General features: G+C 49.2%; 1 protein-coding gene across 4 annotated transcripts in view; it reads left to right on the top strand.

Moving 5' to 3' along the window:
- The window catches only part of TSPAN32 (tetraspanin 32), a 36,773-nt gene extending 10,180 nt beyond the window's left edge, over positions 1 to 26,593 (top strand). For 2 of the 4 annotated variants that reach the window (XM_013299066.3, XM_055814248.1), the window contains exons 5-9: positions 3,363 to 3,437; positions 15,513 to 15,614; positions 17,847 to 17,939; positions 19,536 to 19,619; positions 21,876 to 23,788. In XM_013299066.3, coding sequence (XP_013154520.1) covers positions 3,363 to 3,437; positions 15,513 to 15,614; positions 17,847 to 17,939; positions 19,536 to 19,619; positions 21,876 to 21,971 — 450 coding nt within the window. In that variant the 3' untranslated portion in view covers positions 21,972 to 23,788. Of the gene's footprint in view, positions 1 to 3,362; positions 3,438 to 15,512; positions 15,615 to 17,846; positions 17,940 to 19,535; positions 19,620 to 21,875; positions 23,789 to 25,677; positions 25,760 to 26,493 lie in introns of those variants that run through there. The other 2 variants (XR_008748800.1, XM_055814249.1) reach the window with 2 other exon arrangements.

Here is a 26,593-nt window from a genome sequence, read left to right as displayed (position 1 = left end):
GTGGTAAAAAAGTCTTAGTGAATGCCTGATATAACCCAGTTTTTCACCAAGTGGTGTGCCAGTGGGGCCAGCACACAGCACAGGCTGTTTGCTTTACTGTTCCCAGGTGTGTCATGGTAGGCAGGTGTGTAGAGGGACCTTAATAACATGGCAGCGCACTTCAGCATCCTGCTTTTGCAATGAATCCGTCTCTGGTAGCACTCCTGAGCGAGGCATCCAGTGGTTCCCGAGGAGCAGGCGGGCAGGGCCAATGTGCGCAGCTGGAGCGGGGGATGGATTCCTCTTCTGGGCTGAGAACACTGGCTCATGTTTGCTATGTGGAAATGCAGAAGCATCGTGTGCTTTTAGATGAACTGGGTCAGGGAGGGAAGGATGCAACCTGATGGATTCAATCTGAAATCAGCTTCCCCCTTCCCCGCCCCTGGGCTGCAAAGTCTCGCAGGGAGCTGGCCTTGCCATGGCCAGGGCAGCACCCAAAGGCAGCCAGAGCCGAGCAGGGCAAAGTCGGCTTCCTCCCTGGGAATGCAGGGGTTTGGCAGAGCTACCGAACCCAGTCTGAGCTAAAGGACCCCTCCCTGTCCGAAGCAGACCACCTTAACTAAAGGGGAAATATCAGAAACGTGAATTAAAAGACACAGGGCAACAGAAAAGATGCAGTTTCTGCGGGTTCTGCCAAGCTTCTTGAAGACAAATGGTTCCTTGCAGCAAGGATGGAAACAAGGTCATTCATAAAAGAGTAATTGATGTCTGGCCGGTGACAGCCCTCCGCGGGGCTGGTGGACCTGCGTCTTGCAAAGGGAGCAGGCAGTAGCCAGCAGCCAGCTCCGAGTAGCTCCAAAGGTCCAGGACATGGTGAAGCAGCCTCGACCCTTCCACATTTTGTATGCAAAATCCACGTTGCCTTTTCCTTTTTTCCTCCAAATGTCTTCTAATGTAATTAGAAAGTTGCTCTTCCAAGAGCCTTTTGGCTGGGAAGGGGAAAAGCAGCCTATAATTGATTTATAAGATGTTCTTGGAGCCATGTAATTGCTCTGCACCGGCTGGATGGAGGGGGAGCTTCCCGAGGGGCCGTGTCTCAGTATTCCCCGAGAAGCTAGGCAGAAATAAAGGGGGAGCTGATGCTGGAGGTGAAGGACTGAGGTGTGGGTTGAGGCTGAGGAAGGGAAGATGAGAAAGAGGATTTTAATCTGCTGGGGTTTCTGGCCCCAGAGAGATGTTGGAAGTGCTGGAGCGGGTGGGGGAAGGGAGAGTGCAGAGGGAGAAGCCGGGGTGGTGCCACCGGCATGCTGTTGTTCTCACTCTCCAGGTCTGTGGTAGGTCCTCCCAATTAAACTACTGCAACAGTGTGCAGAAGAGCTTTCACATTGCTATCAGCGCTGGGGTTTTCATCTGCCATAGTTTTCTCTTTTTTTTTTTTTTTTTCTTGACTTTGAGCTTGGTTTTTTGTGAAAATGTTGACTTTGTTACGCTGTTTGTTTGGGGGGGAAGTTGTTGGAAGAGGTGCAAAATGCAGGGTCCGGTCCTAGTGAGGAGCAACCTGAAACGCCCATGTAACCTCACCTCATCCTCCTCCAGTTTGTGCCGTTCCAGCCACATCCAGGCTTGGCTACGCTGTACTTTGGTCCGCAGCATCTCGCCCTGCGCGCCCTTCCCCATCTTTGCTGCTTGTATCCCCCTTGTCATGTCAGCGTTTGATCAGACTTTCCTCTCATCTCCTTTAGGGTCTTCTGTTATCTCGTTTCAGCTCCTGGCAAGGCAGTGAGTGATCTCACCACCTATACAGCCAGGCAGCTGCCAGAAAAATAAAAGAGGAGAGACTGGACATACATAATTTAAGGTTTTTCGTAAGAGCTGTACCAGGATTTTCCCCAGCGTCTGATGCAGAGCCTAAAAGAAGGCAGCCCCAAAAAAGTGGTACAATGCCAACGGCAGGATTGTTCCTGGAGCAGATCCCCCAGGCAGGGCATCGTCATGCCACGCGCAGAGAAACACAGCAGGCAGCAGACGGACAAGAACCAGCAAAAGGCAGTTTATTGGCATGTTCACTTTCATTTCCAGGATTTGAAGTAACACATTTTCCTTTCTTGCTGCATATGGAGAAGTCTGGGGCTTTTTTCTTTTCTTTTCTTTTTTTTTTTTTAAACCATACCTTTTAAGCAAAAGTTTTTTGGTGAAGCAGAATCGGTAGCAGCAAAACTCTTCTTCCTCTCCTTAAGCTTGAATTTAGTAAACTTTCATGAAAGATTTAATCTTTTTGAAGTGATTTCAGCTACATCGTACTATTAAAACACTCACAGAAAAAAATTAGAAACCAAAATAAGCTGCAGTCAGTTGGGTAATTTTCCCCTGCTGCATAACTTCGTGTTGGAAGAGGGACAGTTTCACGGAAAAAGGGCAATAATTTTCGACTGGTGCTTATTCATCATCTTTCGCCATTCCAGGACTAAGCTGTGAATTCATATTTGATGAGCCCATTTGGCCTTCAAACGCTTTACAGGCACTTTTTTTTTCCTTTTTTAATTTTTTTTTTTTAATGCAAACAAGATCCTTTGGTCCAGCTGTCACAACAGGCAAGGCTGTTTACATCAGGTTTTGTTCTTTTTTTTTTTTTGACCAGATTTATTCAAATAAAGAGACAATGCATGTAACTTCCAGCTCTGCTAGCCTAGGGAAGAAAAGAAGAGTCAAGCCACCTCCTGCATCGTTGCCGTTATTGTTTAGACACTTCAGGGTCAGTTGTTGGCCTTGACTGTATTTCTGTCGTCCTTTTGTCTTAACTCGCTGGAGCTGATGGCAGGAGGGCTTGGCGTGCAGCTGCCACCCTTCTAACAGAGTGGGGTCCAGCTCCCGTTCCACAGCAGGTTGCTCTGACTCCTGGTTACTCACTTCTTCATGGGCTGTTCGTGTGGGTTTTCCCCTCTTTGAAGCCGATAGCCAAGTTTTACATGCAGGGGATGGAATCCTGTGAGTAAGGATGTGCTATCTGGGGCACGGTCCTGCTGCAGAAGAGGAGCATACTGTAAATATAATGGTTTTCTCACCTTCCCCTCCCACCTCCCCCCCAAGGGGAATTTGGGCAGAACAGGTTAACTGTTCTGCAGGAAGCTAGGTGCTTTTTTGGTCAACCTCTTCGAATAGCCACAGTGTAATCAGAGGGCTCCCAGTGGAGAATCACATTGTTATCCATCTAATTTCTTTTAAGTAACCAGCATTATGAAGGATATTAAAAGAAGGTGATATTTAGCCCTAACTTCAACTAAACTTGCACAAACGAGCATATTAAATACATCTCAACGATGTTGTCAAATGGTTATTTTTCTCCCCATACTGTAACTGATGCCCTTTTTTCTCTTTATCCTCAGGGATTTTTCTGTTTTGCTCTGGCCTTCTGCGGATTGATCCCAGCTGCCTGCTGGAGATACACGCACAGCACGGAGGTAAGCGGTGGCTGCTAGGAAATACCACCAGCATCTCGTCAGATAGGGATCTTTCCTGTAGCAACTATTTCCCCCCTAAAAGGGACATCTGGTGGTAATTAAGCCATCCGTGCTGAGGTCTATCAGATGCATGCTCTGTCGAGTCCACTCTTTGCAAGAACGGGGCTGCCTTCCTCTGCTGCCTCCCTGATGAGGTCATCTGGAGGGAGAAGCCATGGAAACCCTCATGCAGGGCAAACGCTTTGTCCTGAAGGCTAAACAAAATGCAAGTCTTGTTTTAAATAGCTTTGGGATTTTTTTGCAGGGGGTGTTGTGTTGTTTTGTTTTGTTTTAAATGAGATGCTTGACTTTCGAAAAGTTATTTCCAGCCAGCTCTAATTCCTGTTAACGTCAGTTCAGAGCCTCTATTCAGAGGCCGTGGCAGGTTGGGACTGTGCAGGTTTTCCCTGGCGATGGCCAGGAGAAACACCCAGGAGATAAAGAAGTTTAGACATTTTTTTTAACCCATTCCTAATCTAATATAATTTGCATTTCATATATTTATTCCTCTTCCCGTTCAGAGGAATTTGCTGCTGCTTGGTCTTAATTCCCCTTCCTGCATCCCTGCACTCCAAAAAAAAAAAAAAAAAAAATCTAAGAGACTTAGGAGTGCAAAGGAATCCAGACTTCTTTGTTTTGAAAGCAGAACACTGATATTTTAGGCAAGTGTCCAAATTATCTAACAGTAATTCAGATAAGCATTTGAGACTTTGATGGATGTTTCATGCAGTGGGTTGGTCCCCATCTCCGTTTCGTTCCTCCCCAGCCCCAGGCATCTGCCACAGCCTGCGATGCTCTGCCCAGCAATGGGGATGTGAACAACGTGAAACATCATCCCGGTGGATTAGGGACACGTTGATGCTGCCATCTCACCTCTTTAAGGTTACAGATGTTGTGGGGGATCAAAGAGCAGTGTGTCAGAAGGCTGGCCAGATTTTGCTCTGTGCTGGAGGAGCACAACTCCATCAAAACCCCGGAGGCTCATGCCATGCTGGCACTGTGGCAACTGCACTTCTCAGGGACAAGAAGCCCTGTCCCATCATGGTTCAGTATCTTGTACAAAAATTAAAACCCAGTCCTTCTGGAAGCAGAAGTCAAAAGGCAAAGTCCAGGTTAAGGTAAGGGGTAAGGTCCCGCTTCCCTAGAGAGTTTGTCCAGAGCTGACCAGTGGCCACAGCAGCTGAAAATCCTCTGGCGCGTGCCGATGGCTCCACTGGATCGGGCTGAGGCACCTGCTCTCAGACAGGCACCCGCTGCCGGCCACGCTAGGAGCACCAACAGCCACGAGCCCAAAGCGATGCTTTTCCAGACGCCAAACAGCCTGTGGCTCGGGTGCCTGCGGGTGGCACCCGCTGGTGCCTTTGCCATTAATGCTCAGTGGACTTTTCCTCTGTGGATTTGTCCAGCTGCTTTGGAAACGTTAGGGCCAGTGCTGGCGGCACAGCGGCATCTTTTGTCCCTACGCTTACCTGGCTGAAGCGGAGTCAATCAGAGCTGAGACATCCGTGAAAGGGTCTTTCCACAGCCTCTGTATATATTTTCCCTGATTTCAGGCAAAACTATCAAAATCTATTGTATTCCCACTAACAACTTAATATGGAAATAGTTTTGTTTTCATGACCAACATGGCAGGGAGGCTGTGAGCACGATTTCCTCCTCCTTCCGCAGAAGTTTATGGTGAGAAAGTAAAGGAGTAATGGCACCAGAAGCTGGGTCTAGTTGGTCTTATGAAATTGCATTATCCAAATAGATAATTTAGTTACACTTTTTAATCTTCACACATGGAGTGGGGTGTGAAAAGGCTGCAAGAAAATGTTGTATATTGGGTGATGTGCCATTCAAAAAAACATTTTGCTGAGAATATTTAAAGAATTACTTTATCTGTATATCTTAATGTCTAGATCTGTTTTTACTTCAAATTATTTTCCTGTTTTTTTGGTTTTGAGTGCCACCCCCACCCCACCCACCCCCATACATGCACCCATGTGTTACGGTTTCTTCAAGCAAAAGAGCTTCCACTAGGCAGAATGTGGGTTTTTTTGTAAAATGTTTACTTCTTGGGTAAAGAAAACCAGCAGTGTTTCTGATGGGAGAAAAGTTAGAATACCATTAGATCATCTTGGTTTTCTCTGCTTCCTAAAATGCAAAAAGAAACAGGGAATGTAAATGAGGAAAGATTTAATTAGGAGTGTCACTTACAAAACATATGGAAATTCAGTTTTGCTTGAAAGGTCCCATCTCACCAGTGGAGAAATGCAGATGTGAGCGCCCCTCCCATCCCAGACAGAAAGACGGGTAGTGCAGTGGTACAGAAGACTGAGTGGAGCCAGGGAAGACTCCTGAATTCCCATTATAGAGCCCTTTATTTTTCTGACTTGCCCAAAGTATGGAGCAAAAGCAAGGCAGGTGTCCTCCCCCAGCCTGCTGCGTCAGGACCGTCAGGAATAGTTAATTGTCATAATACAGGGGGAAAATCAAACTCAGCCTATCTGACGGGTGTCTCATAAGCCTGATGGGATGTACACCAGCTATCAAGAAAGGAAGAGAACCTGGGGACGTAAAACTGGGTACAGATGAATATGCCCATTACACATGCCTGAATCAGTGCCCCTGACAGCAGCAAGGGGCTACTGTCCCACGTGCATGGCTAAACCAAAAATTTCTATTTTTCCTATGCAAAATACATTGACCTTCCAATGCCAGACAGAAAATCAGGTTGTTCAGTTTGGAAATTCCGTAGATCCCATCCTCTCCCTCCCTACGGGTGAGGTGCTGAACGCACAGCGCTGGAAACAGCCCTCCCCTCCCTCTGCAAGCCAGGGAGTGCGAGGCCTCTCCTGCACAAACCACAGCAGATGCTCTCAGTGGTTTGCTCCTCAAGATCAAAATAATAATAATAATAATAACAACAACAACAATAACAATAATAATAATAATATCTACATTTCCTTCATAAAGCAGACACCTCTTGCAGAAAATGATCTGAAATGGAAAAGTCCAATGTTCAGTTGAAAAATTGTTTTGATGGTTATTTTCCAGAGGCAGTAGACAGAACTGTGGTTTGAACATGGTGAAAGCAAGGTGCCCTTTTTGCCTTCGTGACTCCTTCAGAGCCCTGTTTACAGCCCTTCGTACAAAGAAGCTACGCAGGACAGGGAAAAAAGAAGAGTTATTTGTAAATTTGATATTCCCAGACCTGGGCATTGTAAACAATATGTGAATCTTCTCATTTCCCATTCTGTTCTGCTGTCGTGACCTTCTGTAGCTCCTGAACGAATCCTATCAGACAGATGCCACATACTTTAATTTCAAGTTACCTGCATGCCAGATAGACTTGGTGTTACTATAGTCTTTATTCTTAACATAACGTATACCAGCCATGCTAAAGTCATGGTTCTAAGATTGATTGTGCTTTATCCTGAAAGGTTGATCCCTTTGTTCAGCATCGTAATTACTCCTGCTCTATTGACCCATCTATGAGCTAGTGAATGGCTTCTGTGAGGTCCAGGCCTCCTCCGTACTGTCTTCTCAGGCTGCTTTGCATCCCTGTCTGTGTTAAAGTTCTTTTAATGAGGAACTAATAACCTACCCGTTCCCAAAGTGTTTCCCTGACAAGTTCTGCAAAAATAGGTTTGGGGTTTCATTCTCGACCCCACTGTGAAAAAGGATGGAGGAGTTTCAAAGTCACATCACCTTCTGCTGTTCCCCTTCCCTGCAGCAGCTGAGAAGGTCCTTGCAGCAGCCCTGCAACACCAGCCCCGAAAGCCAGTCAGGATGCACGAAAATAAAATCGCTGCAACGCGAAAGGAGTTTTGCAACAGAACAAGCTTTTTAATTACAGAGATTTGTTCACACATAGACTTAAAATAACATTAAAAAAAATCCATAACTTAGAACAAATTGAATTATTATCTCCCAGCTCAGGGGAAAATTTGAAACTGGTACAAATACTTGCCCGTACTTCTGGCATAAATGCCCCATTTCCCATGTCCTGTGGATGAAGGGTTTACTTGGATTTGCATTGGCTGCAGTGATATGGCAATCGCTTAATTATCAAATGGTTTCTGAGGTCCCTGGGTGATTTCAAGAGCAGGTTTCACCAGCAGCTTTCGGCTCCACCTGTGTAGGAAGGCATGACATTAGTTTCTTTGCATTGCACTGCTGGTACTTGGAGAATAAACGTAAAGACTGTGCTTTTTACAGGCAGGGAACACACGGCACCCATGCATGCTCCCACTCTCCAGTCTTGCTCTGCTTGAAACTTTCTTCAGAGGAGCCTGTTTGCTCTCCCATCCTCAGCTGGGAAGAGGAAACGAGGTTTTTTACATTTTTTTAGTAAGCAAGGTGGTACCTTTTAAGATGCTGATATTCTAACAGGGTGCAAAGATGGAATAAATAGCTGCAGCTGTTAAATAACAAACATTGCTACATCTAGGGCCTGTTCTTGAAAAGAGCAGCTTCCATGCTCCCTTCCTTGCCTATGGGATGGGCACGGGTCTTCTCTTGCCTGTAAGTCTTCTTCCCAGCCAGCACCTTTGCAAAGGCAGGCACGGCTTTGCCGGGCTCTCCAGGACGCAAAGCTGCCTTCACGTGCCCAGAGCCAGCACGTGCCTCTCCAGTTCCTGCGGGTTTGTGAGGAGGGACCTGGTGCTCCCAGGTAATTCCTGAAGTGGGATTGTGGGGCTCCTTCCCATGGCAAACCAAGCCGCTGGGTTTCCCAGGGTGTGTTTGTCACTGCTGGTGAGTGTTGGGACAAACCCGTACAGGGTCTGCCCGCCCCACCTGAAGGTAATTACTTACACGCAGGCTTAAGCCCTAGAGATTTTAATGGGACTCAAACACAGGCTGAAGGTGTTTTCAGGTGCCTTCTGAAACCAGACCAGAAGCATACAGGGTTTTGGTTTTTGGTTCAGTGGGGCTGGATCAGGGCTGTAGCCACTCACAGGGGTCTTTCAAGAGCCTTTTCAAACAGCAGTGATTTGGTTGTGACGACACTGAATAACTTGATGTCCTCCTTGCTCTTGCCGTTGTTCTACCAGGCACAATCACTTTAAGATGTGCACAGAGCTTTTCCCAGCCTCTGAAGTCCATGGGGAAAAACATAAAAGGGGGAAAACCCCTCCCCCTTCCTTAGTGTTCTTAATATGGTGACTCTTCCCCAGTGTTTATGTTCTCATCGCACAGTAACGGCCCGGCCCGCTCCCCCAGCGAGACACTGCTCTCCTTTGTCTGGGGCACCACGCAGGCATTCATGCTCATGGGGTTTATAATTTATTGCTGCCCTGACGCTGAACCCGCACGGCCTCATTTCTGCCGCTCTCCATGGCACAGCATTAGCTGGAGCTCCTGTCTCCAGCAGCGTCAGCTGCGATACCTGAGGCCACTCAGATGGTCACCGTTGCTGGGGCACATCCAGCCTTCACGCGGCTGTAGGATGCTCAGCACAGCAGGGCAGCCACCGCCAGCTCGGAAGTGTCAGCGCTGCCCCGGGGCTAGCTCTGGTACTGATATTCTTAAGCTAAAACTATTTTTAATGTTTTTCAATGGTTTCTGTTGGGAGGCAGTCTCGCCTGGCACTGGTTTCAAGCAGTATGGGTGAGAGCAGGGATGACCGAGGTAACTCAGCCACGATGCTGGCAGGTTCATGAATTGCTGGGTTGTGTGTCTGGAGTGATGGGGTCACAATGGGTCGGTGTGGGCCCTTGGCAGCAAGTTGGTTTTGCAGTTCTGTTACAAAATGGAGTGAAAATCTTTAAATTTGTTTAAAAAAAAAACCAACAAATGCAACCAGAAAGCAAACAAAAAAACCAACCCAACCCAAAAAATCAAGAGGACCTTGACATGCTGATGCTGGTGTCACTCACAACAGTGATGCTCCCAGATCTGGAGAATTTAGGGGAAAAAGACTTGTTGATGTGGATTAACTGCCCTAACAGGGTTTTCAGCACTTCCCTGTAAAGCACCTGGTGCCTGCCAGGGTCACAAAGCGATGCTCCTGGCCGTGCCCTCAGCCACAGCCAGCCTCAGGGTCCCGTGGCTAGGCTGAGCTGGGGCGCTGGTGCCCCCCTGCCCGCTGGCTGAGCGGGATGTGTCATGGCCATGCAGCGAAGGCTTTTGCTGTTCTTGAGATGTGGAGATGGGAAATGAGGAGGAGGTGAACAGTATAACAGCTCTGCGCTTTCTCCTTGTTCTAAACATTTTGTGCAAAGACCTGGTGGAAGCACTGGGACTGGAGAGAGAGAGGCAGCTTTGTAAGCCTGGCTTTTTCTGAATTTTTTGTTCCACAGTGGGTTTTGTGCTCTCAGTGACAGACCAAAAGATGGTCATGGTTTGCCTGGTCCTCTTGCAATACCAGAAAGTGGGGAGAAGTGCATATATATATTTTTTTTTTTCCAATATCTATCAAATCTGTATCTATATATAGATAGTGGAAAGAAAAGGTGAAAACATTTAGCTGAAAGCCTCATCTGGATCATCTAGCATCAGTGGTCTGCAGTGACCACCGGCAGTTGGGGGAGCAGCACCCTGTCTCGTGCAGTGTTCCCGGGGGGGGGCTCAGGGGCCGCTCTGGTTTGCAGACCTGGCTGAGTTTCTGCAGCTGGGACTGAGTCGCTTGAGGAAAGCTGGAGAGGAGGGGAGGTGATGTGCTATGAAGGAGATGCTGTGTTAGGTACAGTGGTGACAGTCTGGCTGAGCAGGGGGTGGGGGGAGCCTGTCGTAGCTCCCTCCACCTGTTGGGAGTTGATCTGCAATGTGGCTAAAGCACCCGGAGCAGTTTTCCCTCCTCTGTTTCACTGCATTTGCACCATTGTTTTATTTAAAACCAAGCAATTGCATCTGCCCCCACTCTTTCTGACATGCTGCAAACGCGTGCATTGCTGCACGCTGGGGATGAAAGGGAGAAGATGGAGATGGCAAAATGAAACAGTGCTTTTTGTACTGGAACAAGGAAGGATTTTGAGTGAGTCGACCACGTTATTCCAGTCTCGCATCTTACCTGACCAACTTGCAGTTTATTGCTAAGTGAGGGAGTCTGTGGTAGCTGCTGCTGAAGGGATATTTCTGAGTGATGCTCTGGGTATGTCCTTCTTGGCGACGCTGAAAGAACATGAAGTGCTGAGGCTGCAGCACATGCGCTCGGCTTCGTATCTCGAAGGCATGAAGAGCCACAGGAGAGGAGGGTCCTCCTTCTGCTTGCCATGCTTCTCTTCCTCTTCTGCCATGTCAAGAGCATTCCTGTTAAGCAGAAAAGAGAAAGTTGGGCTCATCTTTGAGACAATCCTGATACCTCCTTTCACTATATTCTCCTTGAGCTCCAGCTTTGCAAAGGGATTTTTGGGGAATAGCTGTTGCAAAGATGGTTCGCTAAGTCCCAGACCGTCGTTCTTGGTACAAGTCTACATTAGTTTTCCAGTGTACACCTATGCGACTAGCTCAGGTTGCCTAGGCACAGGTATTGACTGGCGGCAGGAGGGGGATTCATCAACACCTCTGGCTTGCAAAGGGATCAGGAACTGGAGGCTGACCTCTTTACCCGTGACTGGATTTGGAACAGAAAGATCAGATAAAAATTGTCCTTGATAAATAACCAAAGTAAAAAATGTCAATTTTCCCCTTGAAGGAGGTAAGACTGAAATTTGCTTTAGTTTCTAACAGCCAAGGGCAAGAACACGAATGGCTTAGAGTAAATGCCTTCCTGCAGTCATAAGTTCTGCTTCTTGGGGGATAAAGAATTTAGAGGATGATAAACAATCTCAAAATCCCTTCTTTCTTTTACTTTAAGTGAAAAAGGCTACTCTACTGAGTCAGCCACATCAATCTCAGTGGTGATTTTCCATTTGTTGTATCCAGCAAAACATCAATATCATCCCCAAATGAATTTTTCATTAAGGAATGCAGACAGAAATGGGAGGCAGCAATTATTTGACTAATTTAGAGCTGGAACATTTCACCCAGCTTCTTCCAGGAAAGGAATTTCTGTGAGGTGTGACCTCCATATCACTTAACCTGGAGATTTTTCTTAAGCCAAAACCCAGCTGATGCTTCATCTTCAGCTCTTGGTGTTCCTTACTGACAAGTATCGTAGGTGCAGTCTCCTTCCACGCAAGAGCTTCATCCAGAGCTGCCCTTCCAGCAGCGAGTCACAGCACATCACTGGGATCATGAAAACCTGCTTGACTATATGGGGGGAAGAGTGTAAAACCTTTTGAAAAGAAGCCCAGACAGACTTTTTCTTATCCGGCTGTATCACGTTCCTTCCATGCTAACTACTGTCTGAGTTAAGGGATGGGCACAGCTGTGGTTTTCTTAAGGTACATTATTAACAGTACCAGCATAACCAGTTGCTTAACGGTGAGAGAAAGCACCCTGATTATTGTTAATATTTTTCTTCTCCAACACCTGGTGTAAGAAACTGAAAAAAAATAATTGTTTTGAGGCAGTAGACTCAAAGCTGTCCATCAGTGGAGTGGGCGATGGGAATCTGTTAAGGGTGGCAATTGAGTATGAAGCAGTGCTGCAGTCCACTGTTGTGGACTCGTCGCTGTGTATCAGCTCGTCGCTGTGTTGTGTCCCAGGTCAAAGGAAAATATAGGGATGAACCTGCCTCTGCTGGGTAAAATAACGTTGCAAATAAGGTTAGGTCATGAAACCACCTGGTGACTGTCTGGTGCTTTCAGATTTTATTTTTTATATCGTTAGGCATGCATGAGTTAGCATGACATTTTGGGCTGGATAGATGCTGCCATGTGTGACTGATGCTTCAGAGCTCGGCTGCAGCTCCAAGTATAAATATAACCCAGGCTGAAAAGTTGCTATGATGATCGTTCATTAGTGCACTCTTTTGCTCTTGTATGTCTCCACTTATTAAACCAGACCTGTATGCTCTGTGGTAGTCTCCTGCACAGAAGAAAACAGCCAGTGATAAATAGTGAGATTTAGTACTTCTGAAATATGTAAATGAGAAAGCTCTCTGTAGCAGTCTTTGAAAACAGACCGCCACATTGTATGAAGACAGCAATTTTCTCCTCTGGAATCAAATGATCCTAGCAACAATCAGAAAGATGATGTGGAGAAACTACAGTCAGTTTACTCCCTAAACAATGGTTTTGTAGTTTGATATTCCCTTACTGGGATCTGAATAGCATATTCGGATGATGGCTGGATATGAATGCTAGATATAATTGCTAGACAGAAAAGCTGAGAATGACTGATCAGCAAATTGTACCCTTAGGCTTGCCCAGGCACACATTCTAAAACAAAATCAACGCTAAAAAACATTTTCCATTTAATCCCTTGTGCCCTCAGTTCTCAGAGGCTGCTTGAAAAAATGAAAAAAATAATCAGTAAATAACTGAGAAGCAAGCTCAGAAACAGGGCGCAGTTGAAGCCTTTAGTAGCCATTACGTAGCTGGAGATGGCTCTCGTCATCACCATCACTGTAGCAGAGCTGGCTGTGAAGCAGCGACTGCTCGTGGCTTCTTCCCTTACTGTTTCCAACGCTTGGAATATTTTTCGGCCATAGCTTTGTTATGGGAATCTAGTTCCTTCATTTCTTTCCCGTCTTACCCTTCAAAGAGCCTCGATCCCAGTGTTTCACGTCATTGCATGGTACCTAAAATAACGAGGAAGGTGCACACATGCACCGCTGCATCAGGCAGGACCTCTCCAGACCAAACTGATCCTCTCATGGTTTCATGCCAGCAGCTGTCAACATCTGGGCAGCCCATCTGCTCTCCTCACAGGTTGCTTAGTGCAGCACGACCACTGGAGAAGATGCTGAGGAGGACATCAGCCTCAGCTGGGGCCTGAGGTTTATTATCAGCACAAACCACTAATGAGTGGTGACTTTCCTGCACAGGGACTCGGTGGTGGTGGCGCGGCCAGAGCCGCTTTGCTGCTAGGGAGCCTGTGGTGGCCTTCGCAGGTGAAACATCCCTGGAGAAAGTCTCATCTTACCTGGGTTTAAGTTGAACACAACTGTACAGTAAGCAGCCAGACCCAACCCAAAACCCACTGCAGTCAAAGGAGCATTTTTGCTGGTTTTCATGAGGTTTGGGGGAATGTGCCCAGCCAAGGCAGGGGGCTTAAAACTACCCAGCCCAACATGCCCCAGCCTGGAGGTCAGCAGAGCTTCAGAAGCAGTTAAACTTCTGGGTTGCTTTGAACCTTTGCACCTTTGCTTGAACCTAGTAACTTTCTGGAGCCCTTTCCTAATTTATTAAGTCATCCGAATTTAGACCTTTTGGAGGAAGGCTCAGCATCCTGAGCCTAATGATAAATATGAAAAAACAAAAATTGCACATGCAGCACCATTACCTTAGCGAGACCCATATGTACGTTGTCACAACACAGAACAGCTTTTAAGCCTGCATCTTCAGCTGGGGTTGGGACATTCAAAAGGCAGTCGTCTCTTGGAAGTCAGCTGCTCTGCTCTTCCTTCCTTCCGCAGCAACACAAGGCCACAAGAGGAGGTCAAGAGATCATTCTTTTTTCGTTATTCTTAATACAGCTCTTCAGTGGAATTGAATGCTCTTTTTATCGAATATATGTATTTAATTGCTGCTGCTGGAAAGCAATTTCGTGGCCCACAAGAAGTTAGAAAAGCTTGGATGTTTTTTATTGGGGTCTAAGGTTTGCCTGGGGGAAGGACGGTGCACAAGTCTGCTGGAGATCTTGTCTCACTGCTGTGCCCATCCTGTTCGATGCACTGATACACGGGGGTGACAAAATGAGCATCCTCCCTCCTGACCTGTGTGGGACAGCTCAGTGTCACATGCCTTGCTATGGAGGATTTTTTTTTTTTTTTTTTTTTGCCTTGCCTTGGCTTGGAGCATCTGTGCCCCATCTATCATCAGACCTCTCTCGTTAAAGCTGGGTTGCTCCTGCCTCACCCGCTGCTTGCTCCAGGATGGGTGATGGAGGGGCCTGGGGTGATAGCAGCTGTGCTGCAGATAAACGCAGAGAGACCCCCAAGTCCCTTTGCCGCTATGCCATGTTGAAAGCCCTGGAAAGTCTTCAGATGTGAGCCTTTAAACTCTATTCCTGGTGGCCCAGAGGCGAGTCAGATACAAGTAATCTTCTCAACCTCCCTCTCTCCCCTCCCTGGTTATCAGTGTCCGTTGGTTGCATTTTGGACAGCTGGGCAGGGCACAACATTGCAGTAACGGCTGTAATCCCCTCAGATAACCCTGGTTTCACCCCTGAGCAGACAGTGTTGGGGGTGGTTCTTCCCCTAACTTCCAAGCATGTCCCCTCAGGACAGAGCCAAGAAGCCCCACCGGGGGATGCTGCGCTCCGGCGGTGCTGCCCCCACCACGGCCACCCACTCAGGCTCTCTCTCACCAATTGATTTTTTTCCCTCCTGAAAGCCAAGCGCTGCCTGCAGGCCCGCTCGGATTGATGCCGCTGAGGAAGCGAGGGAAAATGAAAGGAAGAAATAAGGTTTTGACTCCAGGCACTGAAGGCAATTGTCATATTTTTTCCCTGCGAAACCCGAGTGGGAGTTGGCTGGGATCTGTCAGGCTGCGCGTTCTCACACATTTGGTAAATATTTAGGGTCTGATTCACCACTGAATCACTCCGTTATTTTTTTGGCTCTGCTCAGAGGAACTGCTCCACCACTAGGAGAACACCAGTCCTCTGAGGTCCTTTCACCTTTGTATTTCAGCATCTCATAGCCACCCGCGCCTGCCCCCGCAGGCCCCGTCAGGATGGGGAGACGGTGCCGTCCCTGCCTGGCAGAGGGTCTCAGGGGCACCCGAGTTCTTCTCTGGGCCAAATCCAAAAGTGGCAAAAAGCTCCAGCTGGTGAGACCCAGGAATGATGGCAAAGGGTGCGTGGTAGCAGGTGGTGGTACACGTGCCATGTTGCAGCCTCTCTCGTGGGACGTGGCAGGTTGTACACAAGCTCCTGCTGCTGCATGGGGGTCGCTTCATAGCTGCACTACTTGGCTTGCCCCACCTGGGAGAGCTTCTGGGGGGGTGCGAGAGGTTCGCTGTGGTCAGTGTCACGTACAGATCTCTGCTTTCATCACAGGTGGAAGACAGCATGATGGATGTGTACGATCTTGTGTACGAGGAGGTGAGGAGGAATGCTTCCAGCTTCAGGAGGCATGAGCTGACCGCCATCCACGAAGCAGTAAGTTGTCTTTCAGCCTTAGCAGAAAACCCTGCCCTGGGGTATATTCCTGATGGTTTTGCAGGCTGGGGCTGCTGCCCGTGCTCTGCCTCCTGGGTGCTGCGATGCCCTTTTCTCTTGGGAGCCAAGTCCTCCAGCTGCTGTGAAGTCTGTTCCTCCTTCCTACTCTTCCTTTGCTGGGCTTGACGAGCCATATTATCAGCAGGAGGAAAAGGCCACCTACCTGAGCATCGCTCTGGTGCAAGGTCTTCAAAGCTTCCACGCTGCAGCTGGTATACATTGTCTGTCTCAGCAGGCCCTGCGCCGTGCTCCCTGTCTGTAGTACGAGACAGTGGATATACACCCTGGAGTCCCAGGTCAGGCAGAGAGAGGGGGGAATTCCACATCATCCAGCAGAAGTATTTGGACTTGGTTGTTTCTCTTTACCCTTGAGCTATGACTGAGGAGTCCTGGAGGCTCCATGGCAATACTGGACACTGCTGGCAAGCCCCCCAGATCCACCACTTGGGATGCTGTTGGCACAGGGCACTTCTCTGTCACCCAGTAAGTGGGCAAGGGTGGCTGCCCAGAGGGAGGATGCTTGCCCTCAAAGCCACCAGAGATGAGTGAGGATGTCCACCACGGTGAGAAACTCCTGAGTCCCCGCTGAGTAAAGGAGATGCCGCTGTCTCCTCGTGCAGCAGGACCTGGTTGGGTCCAGGGAGCTGATGGCACACGGCAGGGCTGGACGGGAAGGTCAGCTCTGCTCGCCTGTTTTCACACACCTCCCACACAACTCCCGTTATCCTTCTGTGTTTTCTTAAATCATCCTAACAAGTACTTGCTGAAGCTGCTTTCATCTGTGCTTCTCAAAACCGAGAAAAGAGCAAACGTTTCTCATTGCAGCGGTGGTGGTGGCCCGCAGAGCCGAGACTGGGCACAGAGCTGCTTGTCTGCAGGACAGTTGAGCAGCACACCCAGAGTCCTGCTCGGCCAGGACAACCAGGCACAATACCCAGCTTCACCAGTTGCTTATTTTGGCCTCTTTAACTGACGCAGAAACAGAAAGTCCTTCTACTATCTTTTTTTCTTTTCCTTTCCCCTCCCTTTTGCTAAAGCTCCAAGCTGGCCAGCTCACCCTGGCTGTAGGAAACCACCTCCACAGCGGGTGTTGCTGGGGATCCCCCGCAGCCCATAGCAAGCACTGGAAATATCAGTCTGTGCATCCCTGGGTTTTCCAGAGCAGCCGCTGTGGAAGCTCCCACGGAGGGAGGGCCTGGCCCTAGGCAGCACTCCTGGAGGAGCACAAGCAAGTCTGGGGCTAGATCCCTCCACCTCCTCCAGATTTAACCTCCGTCGCTGCAGTTGGCAATTGTGTATCTCTGTGCTTTGCTCCTTGCAGTCCTGTCTGGGGTTCAAATCAGAAAAAAACCCACCCTCCTCTCACCTCTCCCCTGTTCCTGGGCTTAACAATTCCCAACTTCTCTTTCTCTCCTGCCCCTGAGTGGTGCAGGGGGAGGGGGATGGGGCTGTGGTCAGTCCATTACACCTTATCTCTGCTGTTCCAGCGTGGGGTCCCTCCCACAGCGTGCAGCCCCTCAGGCACAGCCTGCCCCAGTGTGGGTCCCTGGGGGTCCCAAACCCTGCCTGAAGCTCTGCCCCAGCCTGGGCCCCTCTCCCCACAGGGCCACAGGCCAGGAGCTGCTCCGCCTGGGGCTGCCCACGGGTCACAGCCTCCTTCAGGCATCCCCCTGCCCCGGCGTGGGGTCCTGCCCAGGCTGCAGGTGGGGATCGGCTCCCCCTGGACCTCCATGTGCTGATGGGACAGCCTGCCTCACCAGGGTCTTCATCACCAGAGGAATCTCTGCTCCGGTGCCTGGAGCTCCTCCTGCCCTCCTTCTGCACGGACCTGGGTCTCTGCAGGGCTGTTGCTCTCACACAGTCTCACTCCTCTTCTGCTGGCACAGATATTTTTTCCCCCCTTTCTTAACATGCTATCCCAGAGGTGCTACTGCCATCGCTGATGGGCTCAGCCAGCAGTGGGTCTGTCTTGGATCTGGCTGGTATTGGCTCCATTGGACACGGGGGAAGTTTCTGGCAGCTTCTCACAGAAGCCACGACTGTAGCCCGCTGCTACCAAAACCTTGCCATGCAAGCCCAGCGCAGTGGCCCATTGCCGGCACCTCCTGCCGCAGCAGCGGGTGGCGGGGGGAGCCGTGGCGGGTGGCTGGCAGACCTCTCCCTCTCTTCCAGTACCGGTGCTGTGGGAAGCACTCTCCGTTTGGGGACACGACCAATGTCGAGCACAAGACGTGCCCACCTGGCCAGGTGCACATTGCGGGGCAGGTAAGGGAAAGGTTTCTTCCACTCCACAGTGCCTCTACTAGTTAACTGTTAAAACCTCACTGATGTTCAAGTGTTAATGAGAATTGTGGTTTTTTCGTGGTTTGGGGTTGCTATGGGTTGGGGTTTGTTCTGCTGGGGTTGTGTTGTTTCAGTAAGGAGGTGTCTCGCCCGCTGGAGGAGCCCCCGTGGGTTAGCAGGTCTCAGACCTGTGGATGCAGTTGCCTTTGCAGCTCTAGACAGCTTTCAAAATCTTTGTGTTTGCAGTCTGTCGCTTCCCTCCAGCTTCCTCCTCACCTCCGGCGTGGGCAGAGAGTGCGAGGTATCACAGGCGTGTGTATGAGCTCAAAAAAACCTGTTGGACTTGTCCACATGATGCTAGTTGCTGAGGCTTAAGAAGCATCCCACTAACAGCAAATGTGGAATCTGCTGCAATTCCCTTTTCCCAGGGCATTAAATGGGTATTAAAATGAGAAACTCATGAAGCAGGATGATAATGCCCAGCAGCAGCTTCATCAAGTACCCTTTGTTCCTCCTCTTTGTAGTATCTCAGTGAGGCTGACAGAGAAGCCACCGGTATCAGACTGCCTCTGAAGCTGCAGCGCAGACTTCATACTCTCTAAGCAAATCTATTGCATGATTATTTTTCTTCCACTGGATTAGCCAAATCAGCTGAAGCAGCTAAAGCTGCCAGCACCAATATGTACGTTGTCCCTAGGCAAAACAAAGCTGTGTTGCTACAGCTGTACAAAACCATTGTTGTTAGGCAAAGATGTGGAGCGCTGACGGGACGCGGTGATGCGCAGGCACGCGTCAGCCCACGGGGCAGTGGTTCGAAGCGCTGCCTCCGATCTCGGGTCAGGGCAAGGAAGGGAGAGCGGAGCAAAGCCGGGCACCGTGACTCCGCTTTCCCCCTCGCTAGTGGTTTGTGTTTCCTCCGGTTGTGTTCAGGGGAGGTGGTGGGAGGATGCATTTTGCAGCAGTTTGGTAGTTGCACTACGTTCACTCCTGGCTTTGAGTGCTCTGACCTCACTCTGCAAGTCACTTCATCAAGGGCATGCTCTTGCAATGCTGAAATGGCTCTCCCGGTTAACACCACCTGGATTTTCACGGGGCCACTGGCACACATAAGGCCAATGTATGTTAATGCACGCAACACCTTGCATAACTGAGCTGTTTATTAACATTTTTAAGGAACATATTTAGCATTATAGTGTGCTCTGCTTTTCCGTTTTTACGTTTCCCTCTTTCCATTTTCTAGTGGGTGGAAAGAAAAAAGCTTTTGTGTGACCACGCTTACCTGTGTGCATGCACTTCCCACCCAGTCCAAAACACATCACATTAAGAAAATCATAGGCTCAGAGTAATAGAAAATACACCGCACGTATTTGCCTTCCCAAGTTGCAGCAAGCAGCCGAAAAAAAAGAGAGCTGGCCACAGAGCAGCCCAACTGTGCAATGCTGCATCCCCCTCTTGCCTCCCTTTTTATCGGGGGCTGTGGCGAGTGCTGGGGGGGGGTGGGGGGGGTGGGGGGTGGCGCGGGCTGAAGCCCCCTGCTGAGCTGTTTCCATGCTGCAAGGTGTGTGTCTCTCCTCCCAGGACTGCCTGCAGGAGATCCAGGACTTCCTGAAGAAGCATATGGACTTTGTCTCCACACTCTTGGCCATCACCATCGCCTTCACGGTAGCTATGTCTGTTCCTTTGCATTTTGGCCCCAGAGGCAGAGTCCCGTGGGGAAGGTGTATCTTAAATTAGTCCCCCCAAAAATAGGGTTTTGGGTGATTTTGGAGACCAGCAGCAGAGAAACAAGCAGCAGTGGACTCCAACTGTGGAAACTGGGAAAGGGCCAAAATCTGTCTCGGCCAGGCTGATGGATGGAGGGGTTTTCCTGCAGGAATAGGCTCGCGGCACAGTTTTTCTGCCCAAACTTAGGCACGGCAGCTGGGAGCGGGGGGAGCAGCGGGAGCAGGCTGTAGCAGCATTTACATTTCATCTGCTCTGGCTCCAGCACATCCTCTCCTGCAAGCGAGAGGCCGTGTTGCCTGGCACGGGGCTCGCGGAGCAGGTAGGAAGCCAGCAGCAATTGTGGAAAAGGAGATGCAGTAAAAGTTCTGTATCTTGGGAAACTTGCTGCTTCTCCTTGCTCAGTGCTCGCTGGCTGCCTCCCAGCTCAGCCTGGGATGTCGCTTTGTGCAGCCGGAGCTGGAAGATCTTGAAAGCTTCTGAGCACCAGCCTTGGAGCTGGAGAGCTGTGCAGAAAGGGAAGGTCTCATCAGATTAATGATCACTAATGAACCCCATAAAGCACGTGTTAGGTGGTGGGTGGGTGAAGCACAGGCTCACAGGGAGCAGGCTGCAAAGGAGAGGAGCAGAGCATGTTGCTGGGGCTCCCAGGCACCATCTCTGAAGGAGGATCTTGCAGCGGAGGGGTAGGATCATCTTCAGTGGATGGCTCGGGTAGAAAGGCTCTGTACTGAATTTGTGAGTCTTGTTTGGGGAGGGACAAAAGAAGAAAAAAGGAAATGTTGTGAGAGGAGTGTGTCCTTCAGCGGTGAGGGGGCTTGGTGGCTGCGTGGGGATGGTCCCTTCGGAGCTGGAGGGTGCCGCTAATTAAAACAAACCTGCTTGTATGCTCCCCCACTGCTTGGCAAAGGTGTATCACTGTAATTACCTCTACACAAGGGCCCTGTGCGTGTGATGAAGCACAGCAGAAAAGAATCCACGCCAGGAGACTCCTTTCTTCCCCTGAAGGGAGCTTCGGGCTGCTGTGATATCTCCATGTCCCTCCCCAGCTGGGGTGACCTTTCCTGACGCAGTGTGTATTTGGAGATTATTGCACTGTTTGTGTCTGCTTTGGCAAGATCATGGGTTAGAAGACTTTTTTTCTCCATCTAGATAAAACCCAGAGGAACAAACACTTACATGTTTTTATACTGCTAGTAGTAAAATAGGAAAACCATCAGGTATTGCTGCGGAGCTATGAATGTAGTCATGTGTGAATATTTGGTGTCACTTTTAAATTTTTCTAAGGTATAAGATGAGTTTCATTGTAGCTATATTCAGGCAAAAGTTGGGACTATTTTTAGTATATATATGTGGGGTTTTTTTCACAGCTTGATGCTACAGCCAGAGAAGGCGGCTGACTTTGAAGCGTCTGCTAGAGGAAATCTCGCTGCACAGTTCACTACTGTGATGGCAGGATGCAAAGGAAGCATGTGATGAGAGCTATAGCTGCTCTGGTGTCACTGTCCCCCAGCCACCAAGGCTCATGTGTCCCCAGATCAAGCCGTGAGCAAAGCTGCTTGCACACTAAGGCAGACTTTTAGGAAAGAGCAGGTTGCTACAGCCCTCGGTATCCTTCCCACAGCAGCCGTACCTGTGATCCATTGCCGGTGTAAATCCTGACGTGTGATGTACCGGGCAGAGTATCAGATACAGGGGAAGCATGCTGTCCTCTGCATGCAGCGTCCATGTGCATGGGGTGGTGGTGGGTGGTGTTTGTTTTGTTGGGGTTTTTTTACTCCAAACAATATATAAGGCTTGCGGGGTTTCTCCCTACGTTATCTTTACAGAAGGCTATTATGAGAGAGACATGTTTGTTAGCATAAAGGAAGGTTTTGTGGCAGCCATTTGAAATCTGCATTTCCTGGTTTCGTCTCATTTCTTGGTATTTTTAGGACCTGGTTTGAGCCGTACTGTGCTGATTCCAGTCAGATGCTTTAACCACATGTTAGGGTTGTTTTCTTCCTCCCATGTCGGACTGGTTCACCGTTTTACTGGAAAACAGCATTCTCAAGAAAAATGTGACATCCTGACACACAAAGTCAGAAGTGCCAAATGGACTAATAGGCAACATTTACAACTGCTTATTTGCACAGATGGAGCATCATAACCAGTTTGGTATTTAATCACGTGCCTGTCTCATCTATTTCCTTCTAGGTTTATGGGATGATCCTGACCTCATTCCTCTGGTTCTCCATCCACTTCAGCAGCAACCTGGACCGGAAAGGCAAATACATCCTGCGGGAGAGGTAGAAACCCACCACTCGGGCATCCCTACCAGGTAGAGCCAGCTTTTGGCGCCGGGAGATGTTTGGAGACACCCACAATATCCCATGGGAAGGCATCGCGCGGGGTCAGGCGGGGGACATGTCACGTGTCTCCCCTTCCTGCACCATTAGCGCACTTGCGAGCCCGTCAGAGCAGAGGATGCTCTGGGGAGGAGCAGGCCCACACCTCTGCTGGAAGAGGGCAAGGACTGAGACGTGCACCCGTGCTCAGAGATGCAGATCGCCTCACCGGAGGACGTACGGGCTGTAGCTTCGCAAGCAGGATGCACAGAGCCCCTTAGGACAAAAATGGAGAGAAAAGTCCAGCAAAAATCACGGCATTAAAACCAAACGTCTCTCGTGCTGCTCTCTGAGCAGCTCCCTGTGACCCCCAAAGATGCAGTGTTTCTTGGAAGATGGCTTTGGAGCACAGCCCAGGACTGGTCTTGTGCTATCAGCAAATACATGGACACAAAGTGTGTCCTTGCTGATAGGAAATGTGCTCTCCTAGCCTGGACACTTGCAGTGACTGACTTTGGGCATGTTTCTGATCATGCTCAAGCATGTAGGCGTCCCACGGCCACCAGCTGTTTTTTCCCTGTTTCCAATTATTGCCAGACTTACAGAGCTTTTGGTAGAGATCAGGAAAAAGAATCAGAAAGCAGTGCAGGAGCTTTGAAACGAATGACCAGCATAAGGACATATCCCTCTATTATTCTTTCTTGCTAATGCAATGTGCCATTATTTTTTAATTCTTAGGATTTAAGCAATCTCCTAGAGCTTGAAGCCACACTGATTTCACAGGGCCCTGTTCGACTTCCAGCCTCAGCTCTGTGTTTATCCAGCTTCATGAGCCCACCACACTGCTGTGCAATGCAAAAGGACTTTGATATTACACATACACGCGGGACTGAAGTTTAAATTTGTAAGGGAACAGGACTGATCTCCAGCCAGGTCAAACAATACAATGTCCAGCTCATGTCCTCTTTACATCACCTTATTAATAATAAACAGAAATTTTAAAAGCCTCGATTGGCTCTCAGTCTAGCTCAAACAACGGCTCCCTGGCGTGCTTTGCCCTCGTTGCAAGGAAGCAGAGCCGCTTCTGAGCTGAAACCCAGATTTAGCACTTGCTGGAAAACCTGCTGTAAGCTACATGGCTGTGTGAAATGTCTGTTGAACCAACAGCTACTTTCACCCACCTCCTTCGTTGTGGCTTTTAGCCATGAAATACAGTAAGTAGCAACTGGTGATTGAGATAAAGGTGGTAACCCCAGTGCTCGTTTTCAGGACAGGTCCTGGCCCTCAGGCAAGGGCTGCTACACGTGCAGGGACAGCAGTACAGACTCCAGCACCCGGTTAGCATGTCAACATGCCTGCAAATACCTTGTGTTGGAAATAACTGCTTTGAGGGGGTGGGGGGAAGGGCTATCTGTCCCCATCCTGCTCCCTTGGAACCAGTGGAGCTTCAGCATTGCCTTCACTGGAAGCAGGATCAAGTTCAAACTGCTCCAGGGTATTAATCAAGCTACCTCCTGGCAGTCACCAGCATGCCTTGATCTAGCAGGGATTGGGTGGTGATATGCATTTGCCAACATACCCACCTTCTAGTGGTGAGGAAAGGTTCACTTATACGTATATACGTGCTATTAAGTATATCGCTCTCTGGAGAGAGATGCTCTCCCTTGGGAGCTTCAGCTGCTGTTGTCCAGGCCACTGCTATTGTTATTCCTCAGGCCAGCTGGCAGCTCGTGTGACTCATGGTTGCTTCAATAAAGATTAATTTCTTGCAAAAAGCCATCATTCCTTCTCTTTTTGTGCCGTGCATGAGGCTGGCTGCATTGTTTGGGGGGTTGCGTCGTGGAGAGCCCTCAGTAATTCTCTCCGTGCTGGGAAGAGCTGTTCCTCCACAGCCGGTGCTCACCTGCCCCAGCAGCCTGCCTTCACCCCCCAGAGGGGAGGGTGGTGTTGGGCCTTTAGAGGAAAAGGAGCTGCTCATCGGCCCCATCCCACCCTCAGCCAGCTGCTGGGGCAGCAGCCAGGTACCTCATGAGGAGTAATGCAAGCAGGGGCAGGAAAAAAGCTTAAGGATGCATTGAAGCCATAACTACCGCAGTATTTATATGAAAAATTGCTACGGTTTCACTTTTTTCAAACACTAGGCAGTTGGGTCTTGCCCACCACTCTGCTGGACAACCAGTGATGTTCTGCAATGTCAAAAAACATTGGTGATCGAGCAAATCAGTGGAGCCTGTGTTATCGGTGTGGATTACCTGCTAATAGAACTGATAGAAAAGATCTCTGTTACAGCTTCACCACCAGGACTGCTAAAGCTTTAGGTTCTTCCCAGGCAAATTTTTAATGTTAAAGGGTCAGCTACGGACAGAAGTAGCATACATATGGTAAAGAAACCTGAAAGGCTACTGTATCCCCCTCCCCCAGCTCTTGTTTCCTTGGATCGCTTGTAACTCCATCAGAAGCAGCAGGCACCTTTCCAGCACTGGCCGCGTAGGTGTGTGTGTGCTTAGCTGCTCTTCTCACACCTCTGTAATGCTTTCTCCTGCTTGTGGCAGGGATGAGACCATGACCCACACCAGACCATTGCACACAGGGATAACACACCTGGAGAGCTGTTTCTCCTTCCCAATAAGCAGTGGACTGGCAGCGTGCAATTTCTCATCCCAGGGAGCTCAAGTTCCCTTTCTTCCTCTGATAGCCAGCCATAAGGTTTAGGTAATCTTTTTTGGTACAAAATACTCCAACAAACTATAATAAAATTAAAGAAGTGCTATGTATGTGCTGACAATCTCGTGATCTTTATTCCTATTTCACCTGCTGCTGAAGTTCCCCTGCAAGGAGCAGCACCTTTAGCGAGCGGGTGGCAGAGCAGCACCCAGCTGGACAGACTCTTCTCCCAGAGCTGTGCCCCGGGCAGCAGCAGGGGCTCCTGCCATGGCATCTCGCTGTCACCTTCAGGAGCAGGAAAGCAGATACCTTCGACTCCTCAGTTTTTAGAAACCTGTTGCAGAAAAATGCAGCATTAACCATTTTGTTTGCAGTCCTAGAAACGGCAGCACCCAGGGGTGGCTGGATGGAAGCTGCGAGGCAGGCGCATGTTAAGTAGGGGTTTTTTACACCTGTGCCAACAAAAACCCCTTCTCCTGCAGTCAATGTGCTTGCACTTACTGGTCCCCTAATTTGCTGCTTGCTACGTGTAAATTACAGCTCTTGTGCAACCAGAGCAAAACCCCAGGAACTTATTCGTAAGTGCCGCTGAGATTTACCTGGTGTTGAAAAGGGCAAGACAGAGATTTTGTTGGGATAATAGCACGGAGCTGAGCAGCAGGGATGCAAAGCTGGCAGCAGGCTGGGAAACACCTGCAGAGCCAGAGAGCCTTCCCAGGGCTCGCACAAGCGGAACCGTGTAGTTATAAGCATGTCAACACTCCAGCTCAGGTTGGAAAGATATCCCTATTTATGTAGGCATACGCAGAAGGGGAAAAAAAAAAAAGTTAAAGAGCCAAAGGTGGAAAGTTAAATATTTAATTGTGAATTGGCTCCAACTAATTGTCAATTAAGCTCCAGCAATGATCAATTAGTTCCACTAAGGTTCCCTGAGTAATTGCAGTTTGGCCTCTCTATGGGTAGGCAGTCGCTTGTGCTCATGAGTCACCATTTTCCTTTTATTTTAGACAAGCCCCCAGCTCTACCTGAGGGTGCGGGAAGAGGGAGCAGCCTGTGGCCAGGCAGCACCTGCGGGGCCGGTGAGCAGCGGTAAGAAGCCTTTTGTGCTGCACTCCATCCTCTGCTGCCCACCCACCACGTCCTGCTCTGCCTGCATGAGCATTACTTTCCCCTGAGGCTTTACATGGGGCTCACTGCTTGCCTGTGGGTGGCCCGGCCACAGCTTGCTTATGAGCCTTGGGTGCTTTCCCAGTGCCTGTTCTGATGGCAGCAGATGCTGCGTTTCCAAGGTCCTGCTCCTGCAGAATTGCAGGTGAGCGGGCCACAGCTTTGCACTGCAGCTGAGGATGCTCAGGGTTTCTGCAAATCGGGTTTTTCAGTACCCAGTAAAAACTGAGGAGCTCAGAGCACTTGTGAAAAGCACAGGTTAAGCATTTTACTGACTCTAGGGGGATTTGGTGGTGAGGGGACTGGGAATCTTTCAGCTTTGTGGCACGCTGGCTTGGCTCCAAAATATTTTGCTATTTCCTACCTTGGTGACTGTGTGTCTGCCAATTTCTACCGCCATCAAAATGCTTCCTCATGCAACAGCCCCTTTGCTGTGCAGCTCTCATTCATGCCTGCAGCAAGCTCCTAAAGGAGATACTGCTGAGCATGTCCTTCCAAAGCCTTATAAGTTGGCAAATTTAGGTGGACCTTTGTAGCACTGGAGTGGTAAGGAAGCCATCTCCTGCCAAGATAAAGCTGCATTTCCGAGCTGCAGACACACAAAATGTTTTTTGAAGAAACAGTTGACAGACATATTTATTTTCTTTTTTTACCAGGTGCAGAAGCAATGCATTCCCAAAAGGAGCTGGCTGTAATTCTGTAGAAGAGCAGCCAGAGGTGGTGGATGCTGTATGCAGAGCTCTGCCGGCACAGCTG

The sequence above is a fragment of the Falco peregrinus genome, chromosome 9, assembly GCF_023634155.1.
Source record: "Falco peregrinus isolate bFalPer1 chromosome 9, bFalPer1.pri, whole genome shotgun sequence".
Lineage (NCBI taxonomy): Eukaryota > Metazoa > Chordata > Aves > Falconiformes > Falconidae > Falco > Falco peregrinus.
This window is presented reverse-complemented; position numbering and strand designations above follow the sequence as displayed.